This window comes from Onychostruthus taczanowskii, unplaced genomic scaffold, assembly GCF_017590055.1.
Source record: "Onychostruthus taczanowskii isolate IOZ18803 unplaced genomic scaffold, ASM1759005v1 scaffold61, whole genome shotgun sequence".
Classification (NCBI taxonomy): Eukaryota; Metazoa; Chordata; class Aves; order Passeriformes; family Passeridae; genus Onychostruthus; species Onychostruthus taczanowskii.
In genome coordinates, this window is record NW_024503790.1 from 6,912,872 (window position 1) to 6,928,548 (window position 15,677).

Genomic DNA, 15,677 nt, shown 5'->3' on the forward strand with positions numbered 1-15,677 from the left:
ACCAGAGGGAGCAGGTGAGTCAGGTGGGTTTGGAGGGACAGAGACTTCAGGGAAGAGTAAGAGACAGGAGTGAGAGGGGAAGGCTCAGCTCATAAAATCAAGGTGCACGGGGGCACGGAGGAGCAGGGTACAGGGCCCTTCTCCTGCTGAAAAACCCCTATGCTCCCATCCCACTCACGTCCTGCGCTGAACACACACAAATAAAATCCCTGAAATCCGTGTAAGTCTAGAATTCTCCAATCTGTTTGCTTGAGCAGCAACTGCCACATAAAAGCAAACATCCGAAGCTATTAAATGTACAGTTACAGTTCCTTGCTCTGGCATCTGTGCTGGTGACTTTGCTCCAGTTCCTCCCAAAGCCGGGACTGACGGTTTTCCCCATGTCAGGCACTCGTGCCCATGCTGTCTGCACTTCCACCCAGCCACATTCTGTCTGTCTGACATCACACTGCACTGCTAGAGAAATTATTTTGAGGTCATCACTAGACAAGACTTTTCCCTACTGGAACAAGTTAGATTTCTTTTATTTCCAACTGGAAAACACCGAAAAAATGCTCCCCTCCATACAGTAGAGCTCTCCCATACCAGCAGTGAAGATGAAGATCTTATTCTACAATTTTCAGGCTTATGGAAAGAAATCAACCCCCCACCTAAATGAACCAAAATTTAAAGATGGATATATGAGAACTATTAGTGCAGCTACTCAGGTTTAACCAGAGAATGGTGATCATTTGTTTCAACACAAATGAGGACTCTGCTTCAGCACAGCCCTTGCCCCACACTCTGAGCTGCTTATGTCAGTGTGCAGGGGTTTGGAAGTGCTGATGCCACTGAAGTCAGACTTCCCCCCTTGAAAATGAAGAGAATTTGGGGAGTCAAAGAAATGACAACAGAATGAGCAGTAAGGGGGGGCCTAAGTGCATTTACATTTTTTCATGCATTCAAACAACAAAAAAAGTAGCAGAAGGCACTGGTTCCCTGAAGAGCACAAGGGTTTCTGCTCCAGCCCCCTGGGTGCTGGGTGCCAGGTCCTTGTGTGCCCAGACCCCTCCATGGAAATGGCCCCAGAGCCAAGGACTGCAGCACCCAGGGGCTTCCTGGAGCTGAGGCATCCAGAGGACAAGGACATGCCAGAGGAATACGAGACTGCAGAAACCTGGCACTCAATCTCTCTCCAATCCCTACAACACGAGTTTAAAACCCACTTTAGATCCTCCACGACTAGATGCAGGGCTGAAGCAAAACCATCAAGCCCAAACCAGGCAGCCCTGGAAAGCCAAGCTCCAGAGCATGCTTGGACCTCACACCTTGGTCTCTGGCAGTGACAGCAGGGTGATTCCGTTCAAATTTTCTTCCTTGCAACAGTGTTTTGTTGGTCTTTTCTGATTGACATTCTCATTCGTTTTCTGAAGCAAGTGTCTCCCTCTCAATCTCACATTCTTGAGGAGCTCCAAGGATGGCTGGGAAACCTCCTGCACTGCTGCTGCTGTCCTGCACTGAGGGCAGAGACACTGCTCCATCCAGCTCCTTCTCCAGACACCCACATCCCCCCAAAAATTCCACAAATAAATTCAAGCCCAGTTTCTGTGCCCACAGACAACTGGACTGACACATGAGCCCAGGCAGTGACCACTGCCCCCTGAGCAGAGTGGGATCTGCCCCTGCCCCAAAGGGCTGGCACAGGCTCCAGGAGCCACCCCAAGTCCTATTCTGGGAACGGGAACAGAACACAGAAGGGCCTCCCACTGGCCTTTCGCCAAGGATAAAATTCACCCTCCTGAACACAGGCCAAGATGATCTAAAGTGACTACTGACTTTTGTTGCCCAACTTGAGTCACCTTAAATGGGCCTATTTTTCAAAGTGTCAGTGCCGAGCACAACTTAGAATCGGGCTCTTTAAGATGCCTAATATGACAGGTCCAGTCACTGCTGTAACAAGAAAGACCATTATTCCTCTCTTGTGTGACTTCTTCCAGTCTGGCCAGGCCTTTTATCTTTTTTCCTCTCCCCTCCCTTCTCCTTGTTCTTTTCTTTTTCAGCTTTTTATGAATTTCTGTCAGCTTTCCTCCCTCTCCCCTCAAGGTCACGCAGCTCATTTCCACGTTGAACATTTACTCAGCAAGCCAGGTCCTTTCACAGGCTCTCACCACAAATATGCTTTCTGATAAAGTCTGCAGAAAAGAAACTGTAAAACCCAAAACAATGTCAGAAATATATATATTTAAAAAATCCCACCAGGGCAAAACGGGGCTGTGACAGGGCAGACTCTCCAACAGAGAGTGTAGCCTGTGGCACAGTCAGTCCTGCTTCAGGAGCTGGGCAGAGCTGTGGCTCTGCAGGGCAGCAGCACAGCCAACACCAGCCAGAGCAGGACCTTGGCAAGGGCCATGCTGGAGCTGGTACAGGGACAGGTGTTTGGGTCCACCAGCACCACCAGAACTGAACAGAAAGTTACAAATTTTCAGACAGTCAGAGCCCTGAAAGAAAATACAGGAAAAGCACACTCTAATTTGGAGCGCTTTTGTCCACTTGCAGGGCTGCCTGAGCGGGACAGCAGCGGGGAGAGCAGCAGGCTGGCGGCAGTGACACCGTCCTGAGTGCCAGCACACTCCAGCAGAGCAGGCAGGAACGCTGTGGGATGCTGCAGGACACTGGGCTGGCCTCACTGCAGAGGCTGGGCAGGGAGCTGGCTGTCACCACAGCGTGCTCAGGCTCCTGTGACCCTTCTGTCCCCCTGGCACGGCCCGTCTCGTCTCACTGAGTGCTGCTCGCCCTCCCTCCCTCCCAGTGCGCACATGGCTTTAATGTTTTTATTACCTGTTTGACTCGCTGCCTTATTGCTTCTCCTCTTAATGGGGCTGTAACCGTGGAAACGAGGAATAAACGGCCACCAGAAAATGAGATGATTAAACAGGTCACCCTGGCAAAACAAACTCCGTGTTCACACAGCCCAGGCTGTGTGTGCAGTTTCTGTCCAGGGAAATGCAGGTGGGAGAGGGTGGAAGGGCTGGAGCAAGCTCCTGGAACGAGCACACCAGTGAGAGGTGCCTCCTCAGAGAAGTGTGGTCTCTGCCCAGGAGGAATGGTGCTGTGAGCTTCCCAGCAAAGACACGCAGAAAATGGCAAGGTTTGCTGAGGGAAGATGGAAGACAGCGAGGACAAGACACATTCATGTAACTGGGGAAAAAATAGCAACTATGAAGAGTATAAATAGGCTGGACTGAAAACAAAATGTAAGTCTGAGACAAGCCGGTGTCCTCTGCTGTCCCTGTCTCTGGCATGACCCATGACAGCCTCATGGCAGCTCCCAAGGGAGCACAGAGGTTCTTCTGCCTCCAGCTCTGCCGCTCCCTGGGGCACAGCTCTCCCACTCTCCTGTCCCTGCTGGGCAGCCAGGCTGCCTGGTGCTGCCTGGCAAAGGCACAGCACTGTCCAGCTAAGCCAGGAGCACAAGGAACGGAGATCTCAGGCAGCATAAACTTGGCTTTCCCAGAGCCAGCTGCGGCCTCTGTGCTCAGAGCTCCTTTCCTGAAACTGTGGCTGGGAGGAAAGGGACAGGACCATGAGAGCAGGAGGAAATGAGCCCAGCCTGGGTTGGTGGCCAGGCCTGAGCAGGTCACCTGCACCACGGCCTCCTTGTGCCAGGGAGAGATGGAGAGATGGAAAGATGGAGAGGTGGAGAGGTGGAGAGATGGAGAGGTGGCTGCTCCACACCAGCAGCACAAGGAAGAGCTGAGGGCTCCATGTGCTTCCACGCCCCACGGGGTGCTAACATCTGAATGAGATCTCGCAGCCAAGCTGACAGGTTCAGACCAAATGAGTTTCAGACCAGAACGTTGTTTGTTGAAAACAAAAATAAAACCCCAAAATATACACACTGCAATCAAAAAAGCACAATCACAAACCAACATTTAAAGTAGCGAGGATCCTGCCAGAATCCCCATCCTGTCCCAACCTGTCCAAACCCAGACTCATTGGGTGCTGGCAGTCTGGGAAGAGCAGACTTACTCCACCAAGAGCAACAAATTCATCACAAGAAATTGGAACGGCAAAGCTTGGCGAGGTAGAGATGTGAGACAACTGCTTGGAGCACACAGGCGAGTGGTTGTGCTTTCTTTCAAAAAAAACCAGCAGGTGGTTTATGAAAAGGGCCCTATTCTTTAGAGTAATTTGAGCCATATTTCATTGTTTGACAGAAAAATCCTAATATTCATGACCTCCTTTAACTGGAAGAAGTTTGCTCATCTGAATATCAGCCCACAGAAAAATGGGAAAATGAAAAATAGAGTAAGACAATGGAAGGGGGGGAAGGAAAGGGAAAGCAAGACAGAATCAAAGACAGAATGGAAGTCCAGGAGAGTGACAGAGAGTGACAGGTCTGTGGGAATATGGAGAGGAAGAAGGACATAAAGGAAAGCTATTTAGTAAGGAAAGTTAAATAGTGTGGCATAAAAAAGGCTGAGAAAGGCAGAGTGAGTGACAGAAAACACAGCAAGAGCGAGCAGAGGAGCTTTCCCCCAAAGTTTCCAAGTGCATGGATCAACTTTGCAGAACTGGGATTCTTGTCCTACTGAGTTTCAGTTAAAAATACCCATATGCAATCGAGAAGAAAAATCAGACCCCCTTTCCCCAGCCTCTGCTCCCTCACCCTCTTCCAATCCCGTCCTCCTCTGCTAACATCTGCTGCCTGCCTTCGGGACATGCAGATGGTAATTACTCCAGCAGCAGCTTCCTCTCCTTCCCGGCTTGCAGAGGGCCACTTGGAAGAGAGCTTGGAGCCACGGAAGGATCCACACACACCTTCACAGCACACGGCCAGGAGAAGGGCATGCCCAGAGAACCCGACAGCACAGGGGTGGGAGGTGGGTGGGTGGGTGAAAAGATGAAGATGTTTGGCTACAACACACACCAATACAACATCCACCTGGTGCAGAGATGGGGGCCTGGGGAGAAGCTGGCTTGAGATGTGGAACCGCTCATGCTCCTCCCGACAGGGGTGCTGGAGGAGAGGTGTGCTGGGGAAGGCAACAGGAAGAGGAGGAGGAGTAGGAGGAAGGCTGCCCTGGGCGAGGCAGCTCAGGGAGTGGATTCATACAGGCATGGAGCTGGCAAACACCAGGCAGAGAGGTGGAGCTGCTTTAATGAGAAGATGCTTCTATGACTCAGGCCTCAAAGGGATTGGTACTTTATTATTTTATTTTTCCATAATAAATTATGCCCTGGGATGCCAGGTCCTGCCGGGTTTTTCTGGAAATACCAGACAAAAGCTGGTGTTGCTACCTGGCTTTTGACAGTTTCCCATGTATGGAAGCTGAAAGCTCCTGCTTCTTCCTCTGCTCTGCCCTGGCCCATCCAGTTTTGGGAGCAGGGCTGACACCACTGCACCATTCCAACACAACAGCCCAGCTGGAGCTCTCCAGCTCCCAGCCCAGGTCCCGGAGAGGTGCCCACGGCAGCTGCTGGGTGCCAAAGGTGCCGGGGGCAGGAGCTCCCGGGAAGCTGCGGGAGCGGGAGCGGGCTGGGCTCTCCCACGCCCAGGCACCCCACCCGGCTGGGAGGAGCGCTCTGCCGACCCCCACGCCCACCCGTGGACAGCAGCCAGCCCTCCCTGCCTTATCTCCATCCTGAGCCCAGCCCTGGCTCTGGGCTGCACAGGCAGCGTGATTATGCCCACTTTATAGATTAGGAGTTATTCATCCCACACCAAATCCTCAGACTCTGCCATGTCTCACAGACCTGTTCTGGAGCTCTTTGTTAGTTTTAGGCTGAACTTGGCCCTAGTTCAGCTCAGAAACTCGTGTTACAAAAAGCCCCTGTATGGCTGGCTGTCTGAGGCTGTGCACCAGGCTGACACCACGGCCACCATTCGTCCCAGCAGCAGAGCAGTGGGGGTCCCACTGCACACTGGGGGAACACAGAGGCACCCAACACACAGGGCAGACACCATCCTCGTCTCCTCTTGCTGCCAAGGATTCATTCATGGCAACGATGATGCAAGCGCACAGAAGCCACAGAACCAGTGTTGATCATGGCAATGCCTTGAGAGAGCCTGGGGAGCACCAAGTTCAGGCCGGCACCAACACGTGAGTGTCCAGGAGCGTGGAGGTGGCTCAGTGTCTGGGGCAGACGTGCACGCTCAGGACACAGTGACAGGGATGTAGGTGTTGGGTGTGGGGAGCACTTCCAGAAATGCACCACCAGAGCTTGGTGTTTTTACTGATTTCACAAGAGAGGCTCTGCTAAAATGTCACCTCTCCAAAGCAAAACATGAGCATGCTGGTGAATCATCATTTCACACCCCAAAACCAGGAATGGGTGGCAAAGCTCTCTAGTGAGGCACCAAATCCTCAGGGGATTGTCATAAAATGCACCCAGTGACCTTAGTCTTCCCATCCTTTTCCCTGTATCTCCTGTTCTCCACCCTCTGCTTTCTCTTGCCAACCTGCATGGGTTGTTCAGCTTTTATTCCAAGCATGAAACTGCCTTAGGACTGGAAGCTTTAAGCAGTTTCCCAGCCTCCAGAAATTTTCTGGTTTTGTTTCTCCATAGCAGAGCAAACAATTGCTTTGGTACCTAGCCACCACACCTAACTCCCAAATGCAATGAGAACTTGGAATTCTTCGGGAAGCTTATACAAGAACATATTCTACGTGAGTGAAACACATGCTTTTTGTTCACTGTGACTATTTCTTCCTGAAGGTACTTGACAAACTTTTATTTTCTGGAATCACCACCTGAAGAAAGATGGAAAGTCCCTTGAGGAAGAGATGAAGACTGGTGCCAGGCTGACACACTGGAAAGAGATGCTGACAGCTGGAGTCAGCCTCTGAGATCTCTATGAATGGACAACAAGGGGCTCCACAGTTTGGGTGAGGGAAAAGCATCACCAGCCTACTCCAAAACACACTCTGCTCTGCAGATAAAGCCTGTGCTTACACGGAACAGCAATCTAGACCCTCACCTGTGATCAGCACTACTGCCTGTTCCAACCAGCAGCTCCTGCCAGGGACCAGAAGCCCACCCACAAGAGCTGCACAAAGGAGATGAAGCCCCAGGGTACCAACCCCAGCTGCAGCCCTGCCCTGTGACCATCTGTCAGCCCAAAGATGGGTCCTGTCCAGAGCAGCTTTGTGCAGCCCCTGGGCTTTGCCCACCCCAGGACTGCCCTGTCGCCCTGCCACATCCACCCTCCTGCAGCACCATGGTGACCTGGCCCAGCCTTCACCCACCTGTGCCCCTCCAGCACCTGAGCACTCCGTACCTTCCACATCCTCAAGCCAGTCCCAGCTGCTGTTCCAGCCTGTGGATCACTGGTCAAGCAGGAATGGGGATTAGAAACCAGCAAGTGTTTCTTTTGTCACCAATTTCTTCCTCCTTCTCCCCTAGAGCCCTCGGAGACAAAACAGGGAGCAACAAGGTCCTGGTCCAAGGGGCTCTCCATCCTGGAAATGGATTTTACCTGTCTCTGAAAGCTGCCTCCATCTCTCACCCCCCATAGCTTTCTCCCTAGGGAAATCAGCCTAAAAGGGGCTAATGGAACAATGTCCCTCTCTCTCCCCCCTCTCATTTTCTCTCTTTTTTTTATTAGCATTTGTGGAATTTATTCCCAAACTCTCCTAATCTTTCGTACACAACCATTTGATTTGCATAACCCAGCCCCCTCTCATAAAAACTGGCTGCTAGTTTAATTAAAAAATGTAAATTTGCTGTCATCTCGGGGCCTGGTGAATTAGGACGACATCGGCATTTTTTATTGCTGAAGACGTCCAAATTGATCCAGTCCGCGCTGAACCGGAGGGGAGGAGACGCTGCCGCGTGGGACTTTTGGCTGGAGGTTCTGCCCCTCCCCTGCTTCCAGCCAAGCCTCCTCTGCCCCCTCTTTGCTTTGCAAAGTGCAGCTGAGGACGAGGACATTGGTTCTCCCAAACCTCAGCTGGATGGGCCAGCACGGCCTCTGCAGTGTCAGCACTTCTGGGAGCTGAGCCTGGGTGGCACCTGAGCTCTCCAAACCTTGGGAACGGCTGCATCTTCAAACCCTGGCAGGGAGGGAGGGAGGGAAGGAGCCCAGGTGGAGGTGGGAGATGCAGCACAGACAATAGTTACCTTCACCTACTACAGGACTTTTCATCACTTTCCAGACACTTTCAACCAACTTTTCAGAGGGCGCCTAAACCGTAGGCTGCACAGCAGCCCAGGGGTTTGGTGTCAGAGGGAGAGGCAAAGTGGCCACAAAGGCTCTCGCTGGGAGGACAGCCAAGTGCAAAAAGTGGGACAAAAAAGGCTGTGTAGGCAAAGCTCTGAGATCCAATCGCAGGAAAGAGGACTCTGGGTAGGAGCATAAACAGTTTAGCAAAACAGAAAGAGAAACTGGCGATATGGAAACTACACATCAAATATGTGATCCCCTCCAGCTGAGGTATCTGTGCCATTCCCAGTTTCAGTACAAGTTGCCTCTCCCCCCTGGGACTCTGCTCTCAGAGCAGAACGGTGCAGTACCTGCACACACCAGTGGACCCCACTCTGTCAGTGGCACACCTGGTTCAGAAGGACTCATGAGATCCAGCAGACAGTACAGGTGAGGAAACAGGAGCTCATCTCAGAGATCAGCTTTCTGGCCTTTTTGTGAGTTATCTCTCTATAGTGCCAAAGCAGTAGAAACGCTCCTATGGACTCCAAGCAGCTCTGAAGCATGTTCTCCAAGTAAGAGCTGGGTGCTGCTTGTTCCATTATGGCAAGGTTAATCCCTGCCCTGCTAAACCCTTCTCCCAAGGAACAATCTTCCCTTGGTAGGCTTAAGCCCTTGAATGCTTTCCACGCAACAAGTATCTCATAGAACTACTGGAAAGGGACGTGAACACCCAAACCAAGTGCCTGGGAACCTTTTGCAGAGCATGAGCTCAGGAATGACACCAACCTTGACTGAGACAATGTCTCCCAAAAAATCTGGTCAAAAAACCCCAAACAAGTTGTCACCAGGCCAAAGAAGGTCTTTCTATCCACTGGGTGTTTCAAACAACAGCCGTGATTTGACAAAGACACAAAATGACCCCTTGACTGGGAAACTGGGTGCTCCTCCGCCCATTTACCATAGGTGTCTTGGTCCTCCTTCTGAGGTCAGTTCCTGTAATCTCATACCAAGGATAACTAGGCTGGGGAACAGTGTCCCAAAGGAAGTGACAAGTACCCAGTCAGTCAAGGTATTTAAAACCAGACTGGCAGAAAGTCACATGTAGGGAACATCTTGCCACATTCCTGCGCCGATGGACTCAGTCCACAAATTCTTTTCAGCCCTTAACCATTATTAACACTTCTGGTCCTAGAAGGTCCACGCATGGATTGACTGAGCGGAGAAAGCCCTCAGCAGGAGCAGACTGTCAGACCCCACACACCGAGTCCCTCTGGGAAAGAAACCCCTCTGGAGCTGCCTCTGCCAGCTGGCAGCTCTATGAGCAGCCCTCGGGCACTGCCTCTGGAGAGTCACCGCCCGAGGGCTTGGAGACAATTCAAGAGGCAGCGACTGAGGGAGATAAGCTGGCCCGAGTAGATAAGGGTTAGAGGTGGTGATTATGGGGCAGGTCTTTGCCCCAAGATCATGACAAGACGGGTTCACCCACACACAGATCATAATGCTGACTTAAAGAGATCTCCCCGATGCTCATTTCCATGGCTTGCTGCAGCCCCGGGTTCCCACAGCGGGGACCCAGGCGCCAGGCGGGCGCCGAGCGCCGCAGCACCGGCGAGGCTCGGGGAGCCCCGGGCAGCTCCAGCCGGCAGAGGGCACTGCAGCGCCGGGGCACGGCCCTGCCCGCCGGGGCAGAGCGGGGCACATCGCTGCCCACTGCTCTCGGAAGCATCTGCCCTCCCGCAGTTTCACCACAGCCTCAACTCCTGAGCTGCCCACGCAGCATCCCAGCTCCTTGATCTAGAAGGGAGGCAGCCGCACGCCCACGGCTGGACCCAAGCAGAGCTGGCACGTCACGCTCACAGGTGGAGGTGGCTCCGGAGCCACTCGGTTCCTGATATCAATGGTAGAAATAAGTAAATAAATGGAATAAACGACGGCAAAATTATCCTCTCACTCACAATATCAGAGTACATAGTTCAGGCCCAGTCAATCATCAACCAGTTTATTACCATCTTACTCCTTATTAAAAAAAAAAACAACACGCACTTTCTGGCAGTAATTACCTGGACCATGGCACACTGCCAGCACAGGCCTGTTTGGCTCATTGCTGCCATTTGTTTTTTAATGGCAAAGAATGGTTGACACCATTTTGGAGGAGCAGATGTAGTTGTGTCAGCCACTACAGGGCCATGATGGTGGGACCTGGTCCCAAAGAGAGGTAACATCACCTAAGGGATAGACTCCTGCCAAACTCTGAATTTGCACATTTTGTCAAATCTAAATGAGACTCTTATGCAGACGGTCCAAGGATTGGAAAACCCACCAACGCTTTGAGCCCCGCAGCTCCTGGCTGCAGTCACAGTCCAGCCTGATGGAGACCTGTCCATCATCACACCCAGCAGGGCCACCAGCCCAGCCCAGCCCCAGGCTGGAACCTGCTCCCCATCCTGATACCTGATCAAAAACCAGCGGACAAGCCGCAAAAAGCTACAATCAAAAACACACCCAACCCCAATACTAGGGCCTGTAATCTAAAACCAAAACATTGCCCCAGCCTGGCCACCTTTCCTCCTCCCTGCATGATGTGAAGGGGTGGGGGAGGTCTCATACACCTCACATGGAAGGACAAAAACAAACCCATCCCAGATATGCCCAGGCTGAATAAAACCAAAAAACAACTCATTAAATGTAATAAGCAGCCTCTTCATCTGACACTGCCTTGTCCCAAATAAATTAAATTCCTTTTCATTTAGGCAGTACAGGAACCTGACAAGCAACCTTTACCACCGACACGCCAGAGCTCAGGAGGGGGGAAAATATGAAAGAGAAAACAACCCACACAACTTACAACAAATACAAAGGCAGAATCATTCCAAAACCCCCATAAACTTCCCCTCCGCATCCTCTCACGGCCAGCCCGCTCCTCGCCCCGCCGCCCCGGCCCGCGGGGGCCGCGCTGCCGGGAGGGACCGACGGAGGGAGCAGAGCCCCCGGCTCACCTCGGCGGGGCCGGGAGAGCGGGGCCGAAGCGGCGGCGGGCGCGGGAGCAACTTCCGTAAAACAAGTGAAAGAAGCAAAGTGAAAGAGGCGGCAAGCCCCCCGCCGCACCGCACCTGGCGCGGCCCCGCTCGCCCGGCCCGCAGCTCCGCACCGCGCACCCGCCAACAAAAGTTTCGGTGCGGCGGCGGCCCCGCGGCCGGAGAGGCTGCGCCGCCCGCGGCGCCGGCCCCGCGGCTCGCACGGCACGGCCGCGCCGGAGCGGCCGGCGGACAGCGCTCCGCTCCGCTCCCCCGGCGCGGGGCACCGGCACCGGCACCGACCGGGGGCTCCGCCGGCAGGCGGGCGGGGGGCTGGGGGCAGGAAAAGGACAATTGTGCTGTACTTACCATAGTCGGAGAGACGAAAGCCGAATTCACTTAAATAATCAACTTTCATAATACTTAATTAATACCTAATTGCAGCTGATTGCTCCCGAATAACAAGTTGTTTAAAGCACTGATGTCATTGCCGTGCCGGTCCTCCCCGAGTCACTTTGGCAGCGGGGCCGGGGGCGGGCGCGCCGCCGCGGGGGGCGGTGACAGGCGGCGGGCAGGCCCGCCCCTCGCCGGGCCCGGGGCGCGCGGGGCCGGAGGAGCGGCAGCGGAGCCGCGGGTCCCGGGCACGGCAGGAGCCGCGGGCAGCGCACGGGGGCTGCCCCGGCTGCCCCGTCCCGCGCGGCTCCAGGCTCGCCGTGCGTGCGGAGCGCACCCAGGAGGGCTGCAGCCCTCGGGGCACGGGTGGCCGCCACCTGCGGGTGTCACTGCCCCGGACGCATCCTGCCCTCAGGAGATCACGGCGCTCCAGCCCCGAACGCCGGGCCCGCGGGAGGCAGGGGGGGGAAGGGGGCCCTTTTGCAGTGAATTTCCTCATTTTTTTTGGCTTTATTTTTCTAAGTAGCAAAGAATGCGAGGGAGGTTCTGAGAGGCGTGTTGGGTAAACACAGATATAAGCCTCTTTCTTTAAAACAAACGAGCAGATTATTTACCTGATTAAATAGGTATTTTGAGCAGGTTGTAGGCTGTTTTTGTGAACACACCACGTTTGGCTCCAGGATTTTGGCAGAGCTGGGCTCCTCACAGGGGCTCACACAGAGCTGCCCATGGACTTAGCAGCTCTTAAATCCATTTTATAAGCAGAACGTAATGTGCTTCCCAAAGGAGGCCAGCATCATTACCCCACCAGGGATGGGGAAACTGAGGCACTAGTGAGGGAAGTGACTCTCCAGAAGTGGCTGGACAGGTTAGTCACAGGGCTGGAAGGAGCCCAGGTGTGTTTGGCTCCATGCACCAGGATGTGCTGCACCCTGATAGTGTCCCGAGCCCAGAGACGCAACACAAAGTGCAGCTCATCACCTCAGCAGTGCTGCATTTGCATGGACAAAAACGCACAGGCAGCAATGCAGGCCAGAGGGCAGGGAGAGGGAAGAGGCGAGGGGAGTCATTTGTGGAAACCACAAATATTCTGGCTCCTCTCAGAGAAAAATCTAAACAAAGTCTAGTGAAATGGAGCCACCCAGGGACCTTCCAAGCCGGGAAGCACGTGGGGACAACAGTGTCGGGCAGGAGGCAAGTGTGCCCTGCCTGGGGGCTCCCTGCCGAGCAGCACCCCTGAACAGAGCCCTGTACAGGACTCACCTTCCCCCCTGGTGCAGCCAAGCTGCCGCTCTATCAGCGCTGCCCGACTGCCCCGCTCACTGCTTTCTACCCACACCATCAGCTCCGATCAGCACTGTCACCCCGTGCTGCCTTTCAGCTCCTGCCTGTCTGCACTCCACTCGGTCCCAGCGCAGGCACCAGCCCAGCCAACATCACCCAGCAGAGCCTGCCCTGGTCCCTACACCTGAGTCAGGTGCTAAGCACCTGCCAAGGAACATCCCACCCTGCAAAGTAATGGACAGAACCAGAATTGTTTGTGCAGGCTCTGTAATAGCTCAGTTTGGATTCAACACTTCCTTCCAGGTTTGAGTTTGCTGACAGGTTCCAAAAGTTCACTGCACTTTACGTCAGATATCTTCATTTTTGCTTCTTCTGTGAACTTAAGATTTAAGGAGTGGGAGTTGTGCTCACCACCACTGTTCCCTGAGAGAGTGGGCCCCCGCTGGATCTCCAGTTCCTCACAAAGAGGGGCACACTTTCTACCATGGATATGTCCCTGCACATACACAGCCCCACAGACCCTCTGAACATACCTGTTCTTCTACGTGCACAGAGCTGAGCACGTTCACACATCAGTATACAAATGTTCCCCACCCCTCCCATCCCTGCATGCACACGCAACATGCATATGCCCTCCACAAAGAAAATGATACTCTGTGCTCACTGACATTCAAATACACACATATCCATACACCGTGACACACATGAACCCACACACACAACCTAAACACACCTGGAGGATCCCCTCCACAGACTTCCCACTGTCCCTCCCACTCCTCCTTGCAGGAACAACTTGCCAAGGTGTTTTTTCAGGTGAAATCCACGCCCTGCAGCTGATGCAATGGCAAGGCCTGATTTCCTATCTCAGCAATCTCCTGTCACAGGATCAGGTTTATTTCCCCATACTCCCTCCTTTGCCTCTTACCCAAGGAAAGTTGGTTCTCTCCTTTCTCAAGGGCTCTGAAGCTTTCTGCTCCTGTGCCCCCCATGAGGGTAGCACCTCCCTTCCTTCCCCTATCCCTTCGGGGTATGGATCCACCCTGAGGAAAAGCTGCCTCTGGCCTTGCCCTGGCATGGAGAGGCTCCCGGACCCCCTGCTCTCCAGCGGCACTCGAGGGAAGGCAGCACCCCTCACCCTGCTCTGAACTTTGCTTCCGTGCCATGGCGAGAGCCGCCCCGTCCGCTGCAGCCACATCTGCCCTTCCGTGGCACGGGAAGAGAGCTCTCTGTGTCCCCTTCCACCCTCCCGGGGCACGAGGAGCTCTTGGTAATTAATGTTTGCCAGGTGCTCAGAGATCCTCAGATGAAAAGTGCAATGGGAGGGGGAAGGATGATTAATTTATTATTATTACAGTTTAATGCTTTCCCCACAGACAGTGTGCCAGGGCTGAGCAGGGGGTGAGTCACACTGAGATGTGGGACATCCCCCTTTTTGTGTCTCTTCTACCTTTGTTTTTTATGCTTAGCCCATTTTCTTGGCAGTTTCTCCCTCCTTAGCTGGAGCTGGCCTGGGGGCCTGGGACTGTGCTCTGGATTCATGTGGGATCAGGGCGCTGGCTCTCAGATTGCAGGTTGGAGATCTGGCAGTGCTGTGCCCCTCCTCCTGCTCCTGCTTGGGGAGTCTATTAGGCAAATGCTCCTGCCCTATTTCTGTAATTTTGTTTGATTTCTGTTTCGTCAAGGGAGGTGCCCAGAGGCCTCGGGGCCTGGGCGGCAGGAGCAGACAATCCATGCTTTCTTTCCCTTTCTTTCTCTTTCCCTCCTTCCTCCTCAATTCAGTTTCAATCACATTATTGGCACATGGCTCCCAGAACCCCTTGCCAAAGCAGCTCTGCTCAGTCTCAGCGTGCTGGGAAGGTTCTGCTGGGAGCGATCCTGCCATTTACTGCTCCTTTGGCCTCTAACAGTTTGACACCAGGTCCCCACCATGTAGCTACTGCTTTTCCAGGCACCCCACAGCTCCCAGCATCTGCTGGAAGCCAGTGCTGCTCATCTCTTGACCACTGCCCAGAGGGAATGACTGTACTGGGAACGGGCCATACGGCACTGAACGTACACGGCATGTGCTCCACAGGGGCCCAGGAAGACTTGGGGGGAAGGAGTGGCAGGGGTTTGAATGCACTAACAATTAGTTACAATTTACTGCAGCAATTAAAAGTGCAGCCTGGGGATTTCAGGGTGAGGAGGTAAGGGCATAGTCGTACCCAGGCACCTGGCACTCAAAGCAGGTGCTCTGCCTGCAAAACCAGCCAGTACCACCCTGAACCCCACAAAGCCCCTGAGCCCGGGCTTGGCAAGGCACACAGCTGGGATGGCAAACTGCTGCCCAGGGATGGGTCCCAGACTGGGCAAGGCCTATTTCTGCAGTGCATGGGGCAAGCGCAAACAGAAATGGTGATTTCTGTCCAGAGGATCTGCAGGCCAGCTTGTGTTCCTGCAGAGACACGCACACGAAAGCGCGAGCACCTGCCGCCTGCACACACACAGAGTCATGTAAATGCACAGACACAGGAAGACCTGAGCATGGTCCTGCAGCAGCCAGGACAGGGCTGGATTGTCACGGATGTTTTAGCAGACACTGTCCTGCTCTGGACATGTGTGGGAGGCCTAATGGCACGCAGATGTCAAGGGGCACTGGGTAGAGAGGAGTTGCCACCCTAATTACTCTACAGGGCAATGCCTGGCTCCCCCAGCAACTCTATCCTGACATGGGCCGGGCAGATCAGTAAAGGCTCCCAAAATGCAGCCCAGCAAGTAAGAGAGATGGGGCAGGTCACCAGACAGGCTGGATTTTACAGGACTCTGACACTGTGGTGTAGGGCTGGTCTCCATAAATTCACTCTGGATTTGATGTGGCT

At 53.7% G+C, this 15,677-nt stretch overlaps 1 protein-coding gene across 11 annotated transcripts in view; it reads right to left on the reverse strand.

The window, feature by feature from the left end:
- Positions 1-15,677, reverse strand: part of CASZ1 (castor zinc finger 1) — a 191,411-nt gene that overhangs the window by 71,748 nt on the left and 103,986 nt on the right. For 2 of the 11 annotated variants that reach the window (XM_041419873.1, XM_041419863.1), the window contains exon 1: positions 11,512-11,634. The exons of 7 other annotated variants lie outside the window; for them this stretch is intronic. In XM_041419873.1, coding sequence (XP_041275807.1) covers positions 11,512-11,560 — 49 coding nt within the window. In that variant the 5' untranslated portion in view covers positions 11,561-11,634. Of the gene's footprint in view, positions 1-7,261; positions 7,280-11,511; positions 11,641-15,677 lie in introns of those variants that run through there. 2 more of the 11 variants (XM_041419869.1, XM_041419871.1) reach the window with 2 other exon arrangements.